We start from the raw sequence: 15,217 nt of genomic DNA, 5'->3' as shown, positions 1-15,217 counted from the left end.
CAAGAGCACTTTGTACTCATGTCATTATGCGGTGAATTCATTAGGTTTGTCTCAACAAAACCATCCTTTCTCAAAGAGTTATGAATTCATTAAGAGCTGTAGCTCAACCTCACAAGTACACACACTGTCGGAATGACCAACTAGTGTACTATTTTGTAACTCTTTTCATGGCTTCGTTTGACCACAGAAGTGGGATCCACCACGAATTCATTACCACTTGGACTTTAAGTCCTTCCAATGAGTCAGCGACTAATCCTCATAATTAGCCCTCAAGTAAGTTGATTCTCTTGATCAAACTTACATGCACTTTGACGAGTACTTCGTTTACTCGTAAATAATCTCTTGAGATTTTCATGCTTAACATGAAACATTCTCTTTCATCATTATTCTCAATACCACAGAGAAACTTTTGATGAAAATATAAGGAGTTAATTACCCCCACAATGCAACACTTACAATTTTATTTTTTATTTTTCAAATGTATTTGATCTCTTACCCAGATTGATCTTTGGTGCCCAACACTAGCTCCTTTGTAGACTGAGTTTTGCCGATTTGCTTTGTGGAGCATTATATAAGCTTCGCACTCTGCCTGATTGATACATACTCAACAGTTGAATATATTTCAACAAACTTGGTTATCTCAATTGATCACAATTACCCTTTAACTAGGAATTATAGGTATTTCAATATGACTCAACCAAGAGTTTAAATAATATATATATATACAAATGCTCATTGTTAGTAAGCCATAGAAATAATGTTGTCCACATGCTACATCAAGTTGAATAACATAATCACAAATTTCACATTATAAGAAAATCATATTCTTATAATAAATTGTAGAATACTCTCTCTCTAGAATTCTAGGGTTTTGCATCCTCTCCTAGGGTTTGGCTAGGTTTTTGCTCTTTCGATCTCTTTCTACGGTGGTTCTTACCGGTTTTTTGCTCTTGTCACGACGATTACGATAAGCAAGACGGCAGCAGCGGTTTCCCAGGTTTTACGTTTTGGCCAGCGTGGTTTCTCTTTCAAGGCGGTGCTGTTTTTTGTTTTCTTGGACGACGAAACATGGCAGGTGTTGATGATGCGGTGCATGTGGCCGAAGTTATTGAACGTGCTGCGGAAATTTCCATTGACAGTGAGGAGGAGTGTTTCGCACCTGTGGAGGAAGGGGTAGCGGATGGTTCCGAAGCACCGATGCAAACTTGGACTGTGGTGGGCAGGTTTCTCACAGCAAAGATGATTAAGTTGGAATATATGAGACAGGTCTTGGCTTCAGTCTGGCAACCGGTGATGGGGGTTATGGTAACGGAGATACATAAAGGCTTGTTCTTATTTGTTTTCTTTCATAAAACAGATGTTGATTATGTTCTGGATGGAGGGCCCTGGGCGTTTGAAAACAACACTTTGGTGTGTCGTTTGGTTGGGGATGGGGTGTTACCGGTTGATGTTGCGTTGAATACGGTGGATATGTGGGTGCAGCTACATGATATTCCCATGGGTTATACGTCACAACCAATACTCGAGCAGATGGGAAATTTTATTGGAACCTTTGTTAAACATGATGAGAGGTTTGCAGGGGCACCTTGGCTTGCGTTTTACCGAATTCGTGTCTCGATTCCGGTAGACAAACCATTGCGAAGAGGAATGAAGATGTTGAAGCGTGATAAGACCACATGTTGGGTAAATTTTAGGTATGAACGTTTGCACTCCTTTTGTTTCTTTTGTGGACTAATGGGGCATACGTATAAATTCTGCGTCAAAGCCCGGGTTTCAACAGCTCCAGTGCATTTGTACCCATACGGTGCGGATATGAGGGTAGGTGGCAACCGTGGGCCGAGGGAAGTGGGGGACAGCTGGTTGGTTCCGGTGGGGAGTAGGCCGAGAGTGGTGGAAGGAGTGCGGGTTGAGGGTGAACAAAGGGGTGGTGAGGTGAGGGAGGATGGGGCAAGGGTGGTTGCGGCTGGAGTGAGAGGGGCTGATTCGGCAGTGGTGGCAATTTCAAAAAGAAGGAGGGAAGGGGGTCATGAGGGGGAAGTGCGTGGGAGCGGGGAGGATGTTACCATGGCAGACGTGTCAAAAAACTCGTACATGGCGGGAGCTGCAGTGCAGTTCCGCCCATCATCATGAGTACGTTATGCTGGAACTGTCGTGGCTTGGGCAATCCACGAACAGTTCGGGAGGTGGTGGACATGGTGTCCAGTAAGAAGCCGGATTTTGTATTTCTGATTGAGACTATGGTAAAAGGGGATCATGCTGAGAGGTTGCGAGTTAAATTGGGGTTTGAAGGGGTATTTTTTGTGAATCCGGATCGTAGACGGGGTGGTTTGGCTTTGTTGTGGAGAGCTAATAATACTGCTAGACTAATTAGCTATTCCATGAACCATATGGATGTGGAGGTGACGGTGGATGATAGACCCCCATGGCGTATGACTTGTTACTATGGATATCCCCAGAGATCGAGAAGACGTGAATCGTGGGCCTTATTGAAGAGATTAGCAACACAATCCTCGCTACCGTGGGTTGTGATTAGTGATTTCAATGATTTGCTTTTCCAGTCTGAGAAGCGGGGGCGGGTCCCACATCCAAAGAGTTTGTTGCGTGGTTTTGGGGAGACACTAGATTCTTGTGGTTTGCTGCAGTTGCCTATGGAGGGGTATCTGTATACTTGGGAGAAGGGTGAGGGTACGGAGGAATGGGTTGAGGAGAGACTGGATAGGGTGGTAGCGACAATGGAATGGCGCGAGTTGTTAGTGGAAGCCAAGACTGTTAATATCCTAACTCGTAAGTCTGATCATTCTGCCATTTTTCTGAGTATTTCTAATCCGACTAGCTTTGGTATGGGTGATCGGCGCGCTTTTCAGTTTGAAATGGCCTGGTTGTTAGATTCGGGCTGCCGTGGGGTGGTGGAGCAGGCATGGTATGATAGTCAGGGAGAGGGTTTGTTGAGCACGCTACAGCTATGCAAAGATCGTTTACAGGCTTGGGGAGGTGATCGCTTCCATATGTTTGGTAAGCAAATTAAATTGTTGCATGGCAAGTTGATGAGACTGAAAGGATGTAGGGGACATGCGGTTTTGGAGGAGTATAATACAATCCAGGCTTAGCTGACTCGTCTAGAGGCACAGGAGGATATATATTGGCGGCAGAGGGCAAAGCAGCATTGGCTGCGAGGGGCGGATGCCAACACCAAGTTCTATCATAGGTATGCCTCTTCTCGTAAGCGTAAAAATTCTCTGTCTAGACTGAAAAATGCGGATGGTAGCTGGGTGTCTAAGGGTGCTATGAATACAGTTATTATTGATTATTTTACTAATATTTTTAAATCATCTGTAACCCCATCCCGAAGTGATTTATTTAATAACGTGCCCCCCCCCCCCCATGTATCTGAGTTGCAAAACGAGTCTTTGTTGAAACCCTTTGTGGCAGAGGAGGTGAAAGTGGCTTTGTTTGCTATGTTCCCGGATAAGGCGCCTGGGCCGGATGGGATGAATCCGGGTTTCTATCAGCATTTTTGGGGTGTGGTGGGGCCTGAGGTGACTGAATTCGTACTTGGTTGTCTTAATGCGGGTGTATTCCCGGAGGGATTAAATGATTCTAATGTTGTGTTAGTCCCGAAAAAGAAGGTCCCTGAATACCCCACGGATCTGAGGCCGATTGCTTTAAGTAATGTGGTATACAAGATTATGGCCAAGATGATTGCAAATAGAATGAAGCCTTTTATGGATTCTATTATTTCAGAGTCACAAAGTGCCTTCATCCCGGATAGATTGATAACTGATAATATCTTAATTGCTGCTGAGATAGGTCATTTCCTGAATAGAAAACAATGTGGAAAGGTGGGTTGGGGGGGCCTAAAGTTGGATATGGCCAAAGCTTATGATAAAATGGAATGGGTCTTCCTAAGGCAAATGATGAAAGCTCTAGGTTTTGCGGAACAGTGGGTGAATTTGATTATGATGTGCGTTACTACTGTTTCTTATAATATTCTTATTAATGGCACAGTTGGGGGTGTAGTGGTACCAACAAGGGTCTCAGACAGGGGGATCCTCTTTCTCCTTATCTTTTTATCATTTGTGTAGAGGGACTGTCTTTAATGTTACAGCGGGCCCAGGCGTTGGGAGCTGTCCATGGGTGCAGAGTGGCACGTGGTGCCCCGCCTATTTCCCATCTATTTTTTGCAGATGATAGCCTCTTATTCTTTAAGGCGAATGTGCAGGAGGTGAGTGCGGTGAAACAATGTTTGGAGCACTATGAGGTACTATCTGGTCAGTCTATTAATTATCATAAGTCCAGTATTTGTTTCAGCAAAAATACAGATGTGGATGTAAGGGAGGAGGTGAGTGCGGTTTTGGGAGTTACCCAGGCTGTGGATTTTGGGAGATATCTGGGGTTGCCTTCGTTTGTTGGAAGGAACAAGAAACAGGTTTTCGCATATATTGAGGAAAAAATCCAACAACGGATAGGCTCTTGGAATAAGAAATTATTGTCCCAGGCAGGCAAAGAGATCCTATTGAAAACGGTAGCCCAATCTATGCCTACCTTTTCAATGAGTGTCTTTTTGCTAACTGATTCCCTTTGCATGGCAATACAGAGAACTATGAACAGATACTATTGGAGTAAGGGTGGGGCAGGTGGAATACATTGGATGGCTTGGGATCGTCTCAGTAAGCCAAAAACAGTTGGGGGCCTGGGCTTTAAAGATCTAAAAGCTTTTAATCTTGCAATGTTAGGCAAACAGGGTTGGCGCTTTCTCACCAAACCAGAATCTTTGGTGGCAAAGGTATATAAGGCAAGGTACTTCCCTAAAGCTGATTTCAGAAGTGCTGTCATAGGAAATAATCCTAGCTACTGCTGGAGGAGTATAATGGCGGCGCATGATCTAGTGTGTGGTGGAGTAAGGAGGAGGATTGGGGATGGGGAGACTACTATAATTGGTAAAGATCCTTGGCTTCTGGATTTGGATTAAAAGATACATACTAATTTACCATCTATTATTAGTGAGTCGAAAGTGTCAGGTTTGATGGATCAGAATACCCGTACTTGGGATCTGGACATCTTAAATGATATTTTTGACCCACACGATGTGAACCGTATCTGTAGGGTGCCAGTCTGCCCGGACTATGAGGATATTTGGTATTGGTATAAGGAGCATAATGGATTGTATTCTGTTAAAAGTGCATATCGCTTGATTGTGGGGGAAATACAGAATGATACGGCTTTTGATAAATGGCCAGCATTATGGAAATTAGATGTGCCCCCCAGGTGGAAAACGTTTCTGTGGAGAGCTTTGAGTGGTGTGCTACCAACCACAACAGCTCTTGCTAGTCGGAGAGTTGATGTGAATCTTGCATGTCCCATGTGTCTTGGTTTTAATGAAGATGTTATGCACTGTTTGATAGAGTGTCAATATGCTTGTCATGTCTGGAATGAATCTTGCCTTATTATTTCTTCTGTGCATGGGGGATCTTTTGTTGAATGGTTTCAGAGTGCGATGACTGTGCTAACCACGGATGTTCTTATTCAAGTTGTTGCAGTTCTGTACCACTTATGGAATGCACGAAACTCTACGGTATGGGAGGCGTATATGAGGCCACCCAAGCAAATGTGTTTGGCCGCCAAAGCAGCCCTCTCGGCCTGGAGGGCCTCACGGCCGTGTGTAACAGATCAGCAGCAGCCTCACGAGCCGACACCCACTGGCCTGCAGTGCACGGTAGATGCCGCATGGTGTCCGTCGACGTGGGCAGCAGCATTTGGCGCGGTTCTCTTGGACGGCCAAGGAGGCTTCGTAGCGGCTATGAATGGGCGTTTGCCTTTGTGTGAGAATGCAATCACGGCGGAAGCACTAGCTTGTAAGGAGGCTTTGTCTTGGCTAAGGGATCGCCAGGTTACAACGGTAACTCTATCCACGGATTGTTCGGTACTGAAGTCTTATCTCTCTAGAGTTGATTTACATCCAAGATCCTATGTTGGTGTTATTGTTCGGGAGTGTCAAGCCATTATGGCTCAGTTTATTTCTTGTTATTTATGCTTTATTCCTAGACGGTTAAATGTTATTGCTCATACGTTAGCATCTAGGGTTACTACTCAGGGTATGACTATGCTGTGGGAAAATGTACCTCCTGATTTTATTGTTACGCATATTCATTAATAATATTCGATCTTCCTGCTTTCAAAAAAAAATATTCTTATAAGAAATTAATCTCATACACAAGGAATATGTTCTAGCTCATATTTATTCGAAAATATCTCTCAACAATGAGACTTCAGAGTTGCCACTTGCACAATTTTCCATTCCCTTGAGGAAATTAAAACTCATATAAAGCATTCATAAGATGCACATCAATATTACTATTGCAGTACTTCAACAATTTCTATTGCAAGGCTTTGATTGTTTAACAATATATGAAGGTCAACCTCATTTCAAGTGAAGATCAAGTGGCACTCTAACTAGCCTGCATGATCAACACCCTACTTCTTAAAAACTCCCAGGTCGAGTGGTGAAACCGAAGTTTTCTTAAAAACCATCTTCCTAGACAGAGTATTCAAGAACGATGACTTTTCCATGCTACCACCATAAATGTGAGTAAAGCCTTTGAAATTAAACCCAGTACACAATTTAAATATTTAAGATTATGTGACTGTAATATAGTGTGTATCTCATCAAATAGTGCAAAGTTTGTAACATATCCACAATAATAACACATAATGTTGTAAATTGACATGTGCATAAGTACACAATTTATAAGCTTTATATCATATTGATGATTTAATCACTTAGCAGTAGTGTTAAATCAACACTTCTAACACAACAAATTGTCAAATTCATAAAGCTCATACATGTGAATAATAATAATTCACTTATCTTTGTGTACACCACTATTAATTTTCTCTATAATATTCAAAGCACTCACCATACAAAATATGGAATGGTGATTTCTAAAGTGCGTGTCACAATATATATTTCACGTTTCATATGCTTTCAAAACATAATAATCAAATGGATGCAAAGATATAGGCAAACCATCTTCTAAATTATGCCATTATAATAGCTTTAAGGGAATATGGTCAATGCCCAATAATATATGATTACTTGTGCTCAAAAATAATCATTTGCATATGATAGTCTATTATCATATAAATATGCATGTGTCATATTAAAATATGAGGAAACAAACCTCATCGGAGTATGGTCAAAGCTCCGATATGAACCCAATAATTATTTCTGTTGTACTCCCTTGCTTAAAGGTTACACATAAGCCGAAGTAGTGTGCTTCACCAGTATTGTTCTGTATGAAGCTGCTGTCTTCCACTGCTAATCTCTGTTGTTGCTACACCATCATGTCGCCAAAAATTATTATAATCTGCTTGATGATTCAAGTAGTTGACTGTTGCTATGAATAACGCTTTTAATTGTTGGGGAAAATAGCAACATCAACGCACGATCTGGAAGCCTTTTAAGAAGCACGGACACTATTGGTGTATGGTTGAAAGGAAATCTGTGCCGTGTTACAATAACACTACCTTAAAAGCGTTATTTGCTCGGTAACGATGCAGATAGAGCCCAGACACGCTTTCGACAGGCTACACAGACCAACTACGAATAGCTTGCACTAGCAATCACGTAGGCGAACCTCACTATTGCTCAGACCTTAATTGGCAGACACGAATTATATATATTATATATATATTATAATATATATTAATTCTTACGTAGAAAGAAGGAAGAAGCTTTTTATGTATTTCGTTTACTAGAAGGGAGATTAATTTATAGTGTAAACCTCCGACAAACCATTCCATGCAGACCACACAAACATGGCAACTAATGAAGACATGCGCTATATTAGTGGAGTGCATGTTGAATGATCCCACGTATGCTGACAACAAAAAATAAATAGTCTGCATGGTTCTAGAAATTTAGGAAGCAAGAATTAATAACTAAAACAAAAGCCTTTTTTATGAATGGTTTTCCAACAATGTAATGTAAATAATATAATATGCTCTATATAGTGTATGCAAAAGTAATATCTATGTCGAATTGGTTTAATACTAGCGTGATGGTTTATGGGAATGATCCCAAAAATATTATCACCTGCAAAAAGTTTATGTAATATATATTTTCAAGTAGTTTCACCGGGTTTTAAGTGAAAAATATCTCTCTAATTTTAAGTTATACTTAATACACATTCTTTTTATATTGCCATTATATCAACATCTTTAATTATAATGTTTGGTTAATTTAAATTTAACTATCGGTAAATATAAATGATGTATCATAATTCTATAATATAAATCATACAATATATATAGATATATCACTCAACAAATGTCTAATATAATGAGTTGTACAATGAAAACCATTTTTTAAATTTAAATTTAAAATAAAAATATAATAAGTATGAATAAATGTTATATCCTCCATTTATGTTCATTTTTTCTGTTAATTTTTTTTATACATTATGCAATAAAAGCTGTACTTTACAATATTTTGGACAAACATACTCTTACCGTTATAATTTCCGTTATCTTTTTCACTATTGTTAAGCACATTCATCCATCATATATTTTCTTATTTTCTTCAATAATAATAATAATAATATACATATTAGCTATTTTCTAAAATATATATATATATATATATATATATATATATATATATATATATCAATTTTATAAAAATGTTTTACATATATTATTATTATTTACAATAATTTAAATAAATTTAAAATTTTAATTTAAAGTATTAATATTGGGCACATATTTTGTACGCATCACGCATAAAAAATATACGGAGTACTAGTTTATTTTATAAATCACTCGGCATCATTTGCGTTTATAAGACTATATTTCTTGTAATTATTTTTAGCATTTGCTTCTCCTTTTTATTATTTATTAAATTAAATTAATTTTTATTTTCAGTCTGATTTATTAGAATATGTTAATAGTATAGTATAACATATATAACTAACCCTAAACCCTCACCTCTGACCGCCGCTCCCTCACTCTCTTGCTTTTGGCTTCCGACCAACTACCAAGTGAGCAGCACCAGAAGGCTTCCGTGAGAGGTCGGCAAGCTTGGAAAGCTCAACTCCTTGAAATCTTAGGTATGCGCTGTTTATTCTGATTCTTAAATCTTGATCCTCTTTTCCTCCATTTTAACTGGCCTACTTCATTGAATTGCTGTTTCTCTTAGCTAGGTTGTTTTTTTTTTTTTTTTTTTGGGGTGTGTTCTCTTAATTTTCTCCATATCTTGTTCCAAAGCCGCGATTCTGTGTTTTATAGATGTATGGATTTTCTCCTTTGCCGTTGTTGAACTTCCCTGTAGCTTCTCTTTCTTTTTCTGTCCAGATTTCTGGTATGTATATCTGTATATACACACTCATGACGGTTCATTCCTGAATTGCAGATCAAACCATAAGAAAATGCTTGACATAAATCTATTCCGAGAAGACAAGGGCCACAACCCTGAAGTCATCCGAGAATCTCAACGGCGGCGGTTTGCTAACGTTGATATTGTTGACGAGGTCATTGAGCTTGACAAAGTCTGGCGTCAGCGTATGTAACTTTGACTCCCTTTCTCACTAATTTTCATTTAGTCCCTAAAATGTACTCCTTAGTAACTTCTAATAAGACTTGAATGTTGGTGATGCATAATATAGGTCAATTTGAATTCGATAATTTGCGTAAAGAATTTAACAAGATCAACAAAGAAGTGGCCAAGCTGAAGATAGTAAGTCTGCCTAATATTTACTCAATTATTTCCTACAACACTTTACACAGTTCTCTGTGGAGGACTGGAGGTGCCATCTTTCTTTCTTCTTTATTTATTATTATTTTTTTAAAATTATCATAGACTTGGATATGTTATTTAAAGATTTGTAGCTAGGCTTTGAGATTAGCTATGGCAGATGGCATTGATGTTATGTTAGTGTTTGGTTTCACACTTTCACTATATGATGCATATTTGACTTGATAGCATTAGTGAAGGGAAAAAATTATATGCTAAAATCTAAAGTATTCTGTTCTAAGGCCTTTATATGACAGTTTAATCTCACTTTTGTAAAATCAACCTAGGCACCAATGTTGCAGAAGGCGCCGACTAATTATTATTATTATTATTTTTTAAAACCAGTGGTAGCCGTGGCAGTAAGGCAGTTTCCATTTAACATATGGCATATGTATTAGCATACTTAGGCAAAGGAAATAGTGCGATAATAAGGTGAAGTTAATATGCCACTAATGAACTTAATACTAAGGCAAAGTTAATACCGGTGACAATGAGAAGTTGGAGAAGACGCGCAGAGCAGATCTAGCAAACAACGGCTGGTCCGGCTGGAGAAGGAGCAGGCGACATTGGCTAACAGCTGGAGATTGGAGGAGCGGAGCTTTGCATTTGTTGGAGAAGCTTTTTTTTTTTTTTTTTTTTTTTCCCTACTTTGCCAGGGCTAGGGATTCTTAGTTAATTTGGGAAATTGGGTTTTTCGACTCGGCCGAGGCACCGAGTTGGCCGAGTCGGGCACCTAATTGGCTGGCCAACTAAATGACGCCTAGTGGTGAAATCCCATAGGCCTAGGGGCGCCTAGGTTGATTTTTAAAACATTGTTAGGCGGTAGACCCCCCTAGGCCAAGGGGATTTTACCCTCAGGCTGACATTAGTCAGCTGGCCTAGGCACCTGAGTTCGCCAATTCGGTGCTTGAGTTGGACAACTCAGCTGAGTGTTTTTTGTGTGTGTGTGTGCAATGTGTACACTGCTGTGTTTTTCTTGTTATTATTACTCGCCTGCAAAGGTGCTAGGCGTCTCTTGGCAGTCCCGGGTGGCCGACTAGTGGCTAGCGCCCTCTAAAACATTGTTTAATCTACTTATGCACTCTACCCTATATTAGTGACTTTTAAAAACAGATTATTGTTATATGATACTAAATTTTGGCTGTAAATCTGCTTAAGTAGTAAGTTAAAAACATTCAATAATATTGGTTAAAGTGAAATTACTTCATCTTTCAAGGTAGGAAGAATAGGGCTAAGATCTTACCTGCTATAACTTGGGTATTTGGTGTTTGATTTGAGAAATAATACTACTAGAATGTAAATGGTAAGTTTAAAAATATGATCCTTCACTATTTTTGTGATTTTTATTACTGAGTAGGTTGAGATTTCCTTGCTTTTTTCTTTTTTTCTTTCCTTTGTTTTTTTAAAGTTCTATAGAACTACTTTTTTTTTTTTTAATGTCATTTTCCAAGAGTGAGATGTGTTTCTCAACTAGCAAAAGGAACAATATCTCTCCAATGTTTGATTTCTCCAAGACTGAATTATGCAATTTGATTTGGTAAAGGCCAAACAAGATGCAAGTGAGTTAATTAAGAATACCGAGGAGAACAAGAAATTGACTGCAATAAAGGAGGAAGAAGTGCAGGAGGCCCGAGCAGCATTGTATAAAAGGTTGGAAGTTATTGGAAACCTTGTGCATGACTCAGTTCCAGTTAGTGATAATGAGGTGTGTTAGTATCATTGTACTTTATTTATTGTTTCATTCATCAAAAGTCTTTTCCCTCATTTTATGTTAACATGAATTTCCAGGACAATAATGCTATCATTCGTCAATGGGGTGATAAGAGAACTGAATCAGGGCTTAAAAACCATGTTGATCTTGTCAAGCTTCTTGGGATTGCAGATTTGGATAAGGGTATTTCTTTTCATATTTGTAGCATCTAGGGTTCACATAATTTTTTACAAACTTGTCCCAAGTTATCTGTTTAATTGAGTCTTGGGATGAATAATGCTATGTATACTTTTGCTTATCTGTCTTTGTCTCTTAGTATTTTTATCTTTCCTTATTTAAATTCAATCCTCCAATCATTTAGTTTCACTATCTTTCCCATGTCTTATTTGTTTCTTATTCTCTGCTAATTTGCATGTACTTTACATATTTAGGTGCAAAAATTGCTGGAGGTAGAGGCTACTATCTGAAAGATGCTGGCGTTGATCTGAACCAAGCACTAATCATGTTTGCCCTTGATTTTTTGAGAAAAAGGGGATACTCTCGATTGCAAACTCCTTTCTTCATGAGGCAAGATATCATGGGAAAATGTGCTCAACTAGCACAATTTGATGAGGAACTCTACAAGGTAACTCCCCTGATGTTTCAATAAACATGGCTTCTTGAAGTCTTGATTTTTGCAGTGTAGTTCAAACATTTCAAATTGAAGTTCAATGGAAAAAGCCTTTGAAGGTGGTTTAGTTTTTGAAGGGCTTCTCCGTGGTTGAACTTGGTGTATCATTTTTTAAATTTTCTTTTTCTTATGTTTTGATGAAATCAAATATCTAACTGATTGAGTTATCTGTTTTCTAATAGGTTACTGGTGAGGGAGATGACAAATATCTAATTGCGACATCTGAACAGCCTCTGTGTGCTTATCATATGGATGATTGGATTCATCCCTCAGAGCTACCATTAAGGTATTGACTACTTTTGTGGACCTGGTACTAAAACCTTTAAAACTATTATTTCATTACAGGATGCAAATAGTTTCTTTCACCTTTTTTCCCAACTATTTTTGTTAGATATGCAGGATATTCGACTTGCTTTCGTAAAGAAGCTGGTTCTCATGGCCGTGACACTCTTGGGATTTTTCGTGTTCATCAATTTGAAAAAGTTGAGCAATTTTGTATAACTAGCCCAAATGGCAATGATTCCTGGGACATGCATGAGGAGATGTTCAAGAACTCTGAGGAATTCTTCCAGCAGGTCAGAACTTTCATGGAATACTGCATGTTTCTTGCAATGTTATTTGTTTTAATTGCTACGGAGTACTTTTTATATGCCTAAGTATCCAAAAGGTTGTACTTCTAATTTATTTATTGTTTGACTGATGATTGTTGGTAGAAAGGAAATAGTCTACAATGTTCCTGATAGGATGTTAGAAATCTACATCCTAATTTTGGCATATTAGGTTGGCCTATGCACAGAAGCTCCAGTATATCACTAAACTATTTTCAACCAACTTTCTGTGCATATTCTGTATACACTTTTATCCCTATCTCCAATTTGACAGGAAGGTTTAGCCTTTAATAAATTGAAGAATTCAAAGTGAAACAATGAAAATGACGTTGCTTCTCCACTATGCATCAATTTCTTTCTTGTTGCCTTTGCCACTATGCATTCAGTTCCTTTTTGTTAGCTGCATAATCCTCCTTATCTTATTTTATATATATATAAGTACTCTTAGATGAGAATTGCTCCCCTCTTCTCTGGGTTGCTGAGTATGAAAGGAAAGGCTAAAAGATTGCAAATTGTGCCATGAACCCCCGCACATGTTGCGTAATATGCCCCTTGTAGTATAGCATGCTGCTGTTCACATAACATGCTGTGCCAGAAAGCATAGTTATTCCAAATGCTATAACCATGGAACACGATGTATTTCACCAGAGTGTTTAATGCCTAACCTTTTTTCTTTATTCTTTACTTCTCTTTATTAGGGAAAAGTAGGAACAATTCTATAGTTTTTTCATAGCACTTTACATGAAATATGCATTTTATACCATGACTGTGAAGGTAGTCTGCAGAAACATGGCCTCTGCTTTATTTTTGTGACTGGAAGTGTCATTTTTGTATGACACATGGCAATTTTTTTAAATAATATTTGTTTTTCTTTAATGTGGCATTTGTTTTTGTTTTTCTTTTAATAAATATAATTGAAGTTCAAAGTATCGTTTTTGGTTGCAGCTAAAGATTCCCTATCATGTTGTTTCAATTGTTTCTGGTGCATTAAATGATGCTGCTGCAAAAAAGTATGATTTAGAAGGCTGGTTCCCTGCCTCTGCCACACATAGAGAACTTGTTTCATGCTCAAACTGCACGGATTACCAATCAAGAAGATTGGAAATTCGGTATGGGCAGAAAAAGGTGGGATTTGCTTCCTCTATTTTTTGTTGTGAAATGATCTCCTTAAAAATATACTCTTTTGAGATTACCTATATAAAATATTTAAATATTACTCCATACTACATATCACTATTTGGGGGATGAAATTCATTCAATGGTGTCTGTTGGGTTGGTGTATGCTACAAAATCTGCTCTTAAATACGGAGTATGAGGTATGACAGTAATGGTTAGGTTAATATTGTGCTATTCTACATATTTTCTTACCTTTCTCCTTGTCATCATTGCTAACACAGGGAAATGACCAATCGGCGAAACAATATGTTCATTTATTGAACTCTACTTTGACGGCAACAGAGAGGACTCTCTGCTGTATCCTCGAGAATTACCAGAAGGAGGATGGGGTGGAGGTCCCCGAAGTATTGCAACCTTACATGGGTGGAGTGACATTCCTCCCGTTCAAGAGCGTCCCAACTGGTAAAGATAAAAAATCCAAATGAGCATTTACTTTCTAATGCCTTCAAACTAGAAACAAGGCTTTAAGGAAACACTATGTCAAGCTGTAGCTCGGTTTTAGAAGATATAACTTAAGAATGATTGTTTGTGATCCAAATATCCAATGCCCCTTGAGACTGATTTGAGAAGCTGTCGTTGCACAGTAATGGCTTACTGCGGAAATATTTCAGATACATATACTACTGTTCTACCTGATGTTGTGGTTATGGGTTTTTTTTTTTTTTTTTTTTTTTTTTTTTTTTTGTTTTTTGTTTTTTGTTTTTTTTTTTTTTCCTTATTGCTGCATTGATAAAGCAAAATCATTCAATTATCTACTGACATGATTAAAACCTTTACTCGTTTGATTTTTCTTTCCTTCTCCTTTGTGCTAGACTTTGATCTCCCCTACACATTAATTGCACTTGCAAGTGTATTGTGAAAATGGCATTTCACTTGTTATGCATAAAATATTATATCACATATTTATATAGCTAATATATTCATGTTTGTATTATAAGACCTTAGTATTTACTGAATAAATGTGTAGTTAATTTCTTGAGTTTTTATTCTTAACTATTAATGCATATTGATAGAATTAATTAACCCGGGGTCTGAATCAATTAACCCGAATAAATGAGTGAACGTAACAAGTATAGGATTAAACAAATTAATGATGAATATGTAACGATAATAGGGGTCAAAATATTGGTACGAATATAGTCACGGGAACTAGTATTGCATTAATTATGGATAAAATGCTATTACAAAGATAAGGATTATTATTATGTAATAATGAGACAAAGTGTGTAATTAGGACAAGAGATGTTTAAACAAGACACAAAGGA

The 15,217-nt window shown here is 38.0% G+C and overlaps 2 protein-coding genes across 3 annotated transcripts; both read left to right on the top strand.

Moving 5' to 3' along the window:
* The first annotated feature begins 1,068 nt into the window (after window positions 1-1,068).
* LOC109188564 lies at window positions 1,069-2,130 on the top strand. The gene has a single exon (XM_019339208.1). It carries the CDS (start codon window positions 1,069-1,071, stop codon window positions 2,128-2,130), a length of 1,062 nt encoding a protein of 353 aa, XP_019194753.1.
* A 6,845-nt stretch (window positions 2,131-8,975) lies between these two features.
* Window positions 8,976-14,622, top strand: LOC109188588 (serine--tRNA ligase-like). Of its 2 annotated transcripts, none has more exons than XM_019339218.1 (10): window positions 8,976-9,104; window positions 9,407-9,555; window positions 9,660-9,730; window positions 11,331-11,492; window positions 11,576-11,681; window positions 11,930-12,123; window positions 12,351-12,454; window positions 12,560-12,743; window positions 13,722-13,943; window positions 14,067-14,093. In XM_019339218.1, the coding sequence occupies exons 2-10, from the start codon at window positions 9,423-9,425 to the stop codon at window positions 14,076-14,078; spliced, it is 1,188 nt and encodes a 395-aa protein (XP_019194763.1). In that variant the 5' UTR covers window positions 8,976-9,104; window positions 9,407-9,422; the 3' UTR covers window positions 14,079-14,093. The 2 variants fall into 2 exon arrangements, with proteins under 2 accessions (XP_019194763.1, XP_019194762.1); XM_019339217.1 differs by lacking the exon at window positions 14,067-14,093 and adding an exon at window positions 14,174-14,622 and having other exon boundaries at window positions 8,977-9,104; window positions 13,722-13,901.
* Window positions 14,623-15,217: the final 595 nt, after the last annotated feature.

Source organism: Ipomoea nil, unplaced genomic scaffold, assembly GCF_001879475.1.
Source record: "Ipomoea nil cultivar Tokyo-kokei standard unplaced genomic scaffold, Asagao_1.1 scaffold1436, whole genome shotgun sequence".
NCBI lineage: Eukaryota > Viridiplantae > Streptophyta > Magnoliopsida > Solanales > Convolvulaceae > Ipomoea > Ipomoea nil.
This window is presented reverse-complemented; position numbering and strand designations above follow the sequence as displayed.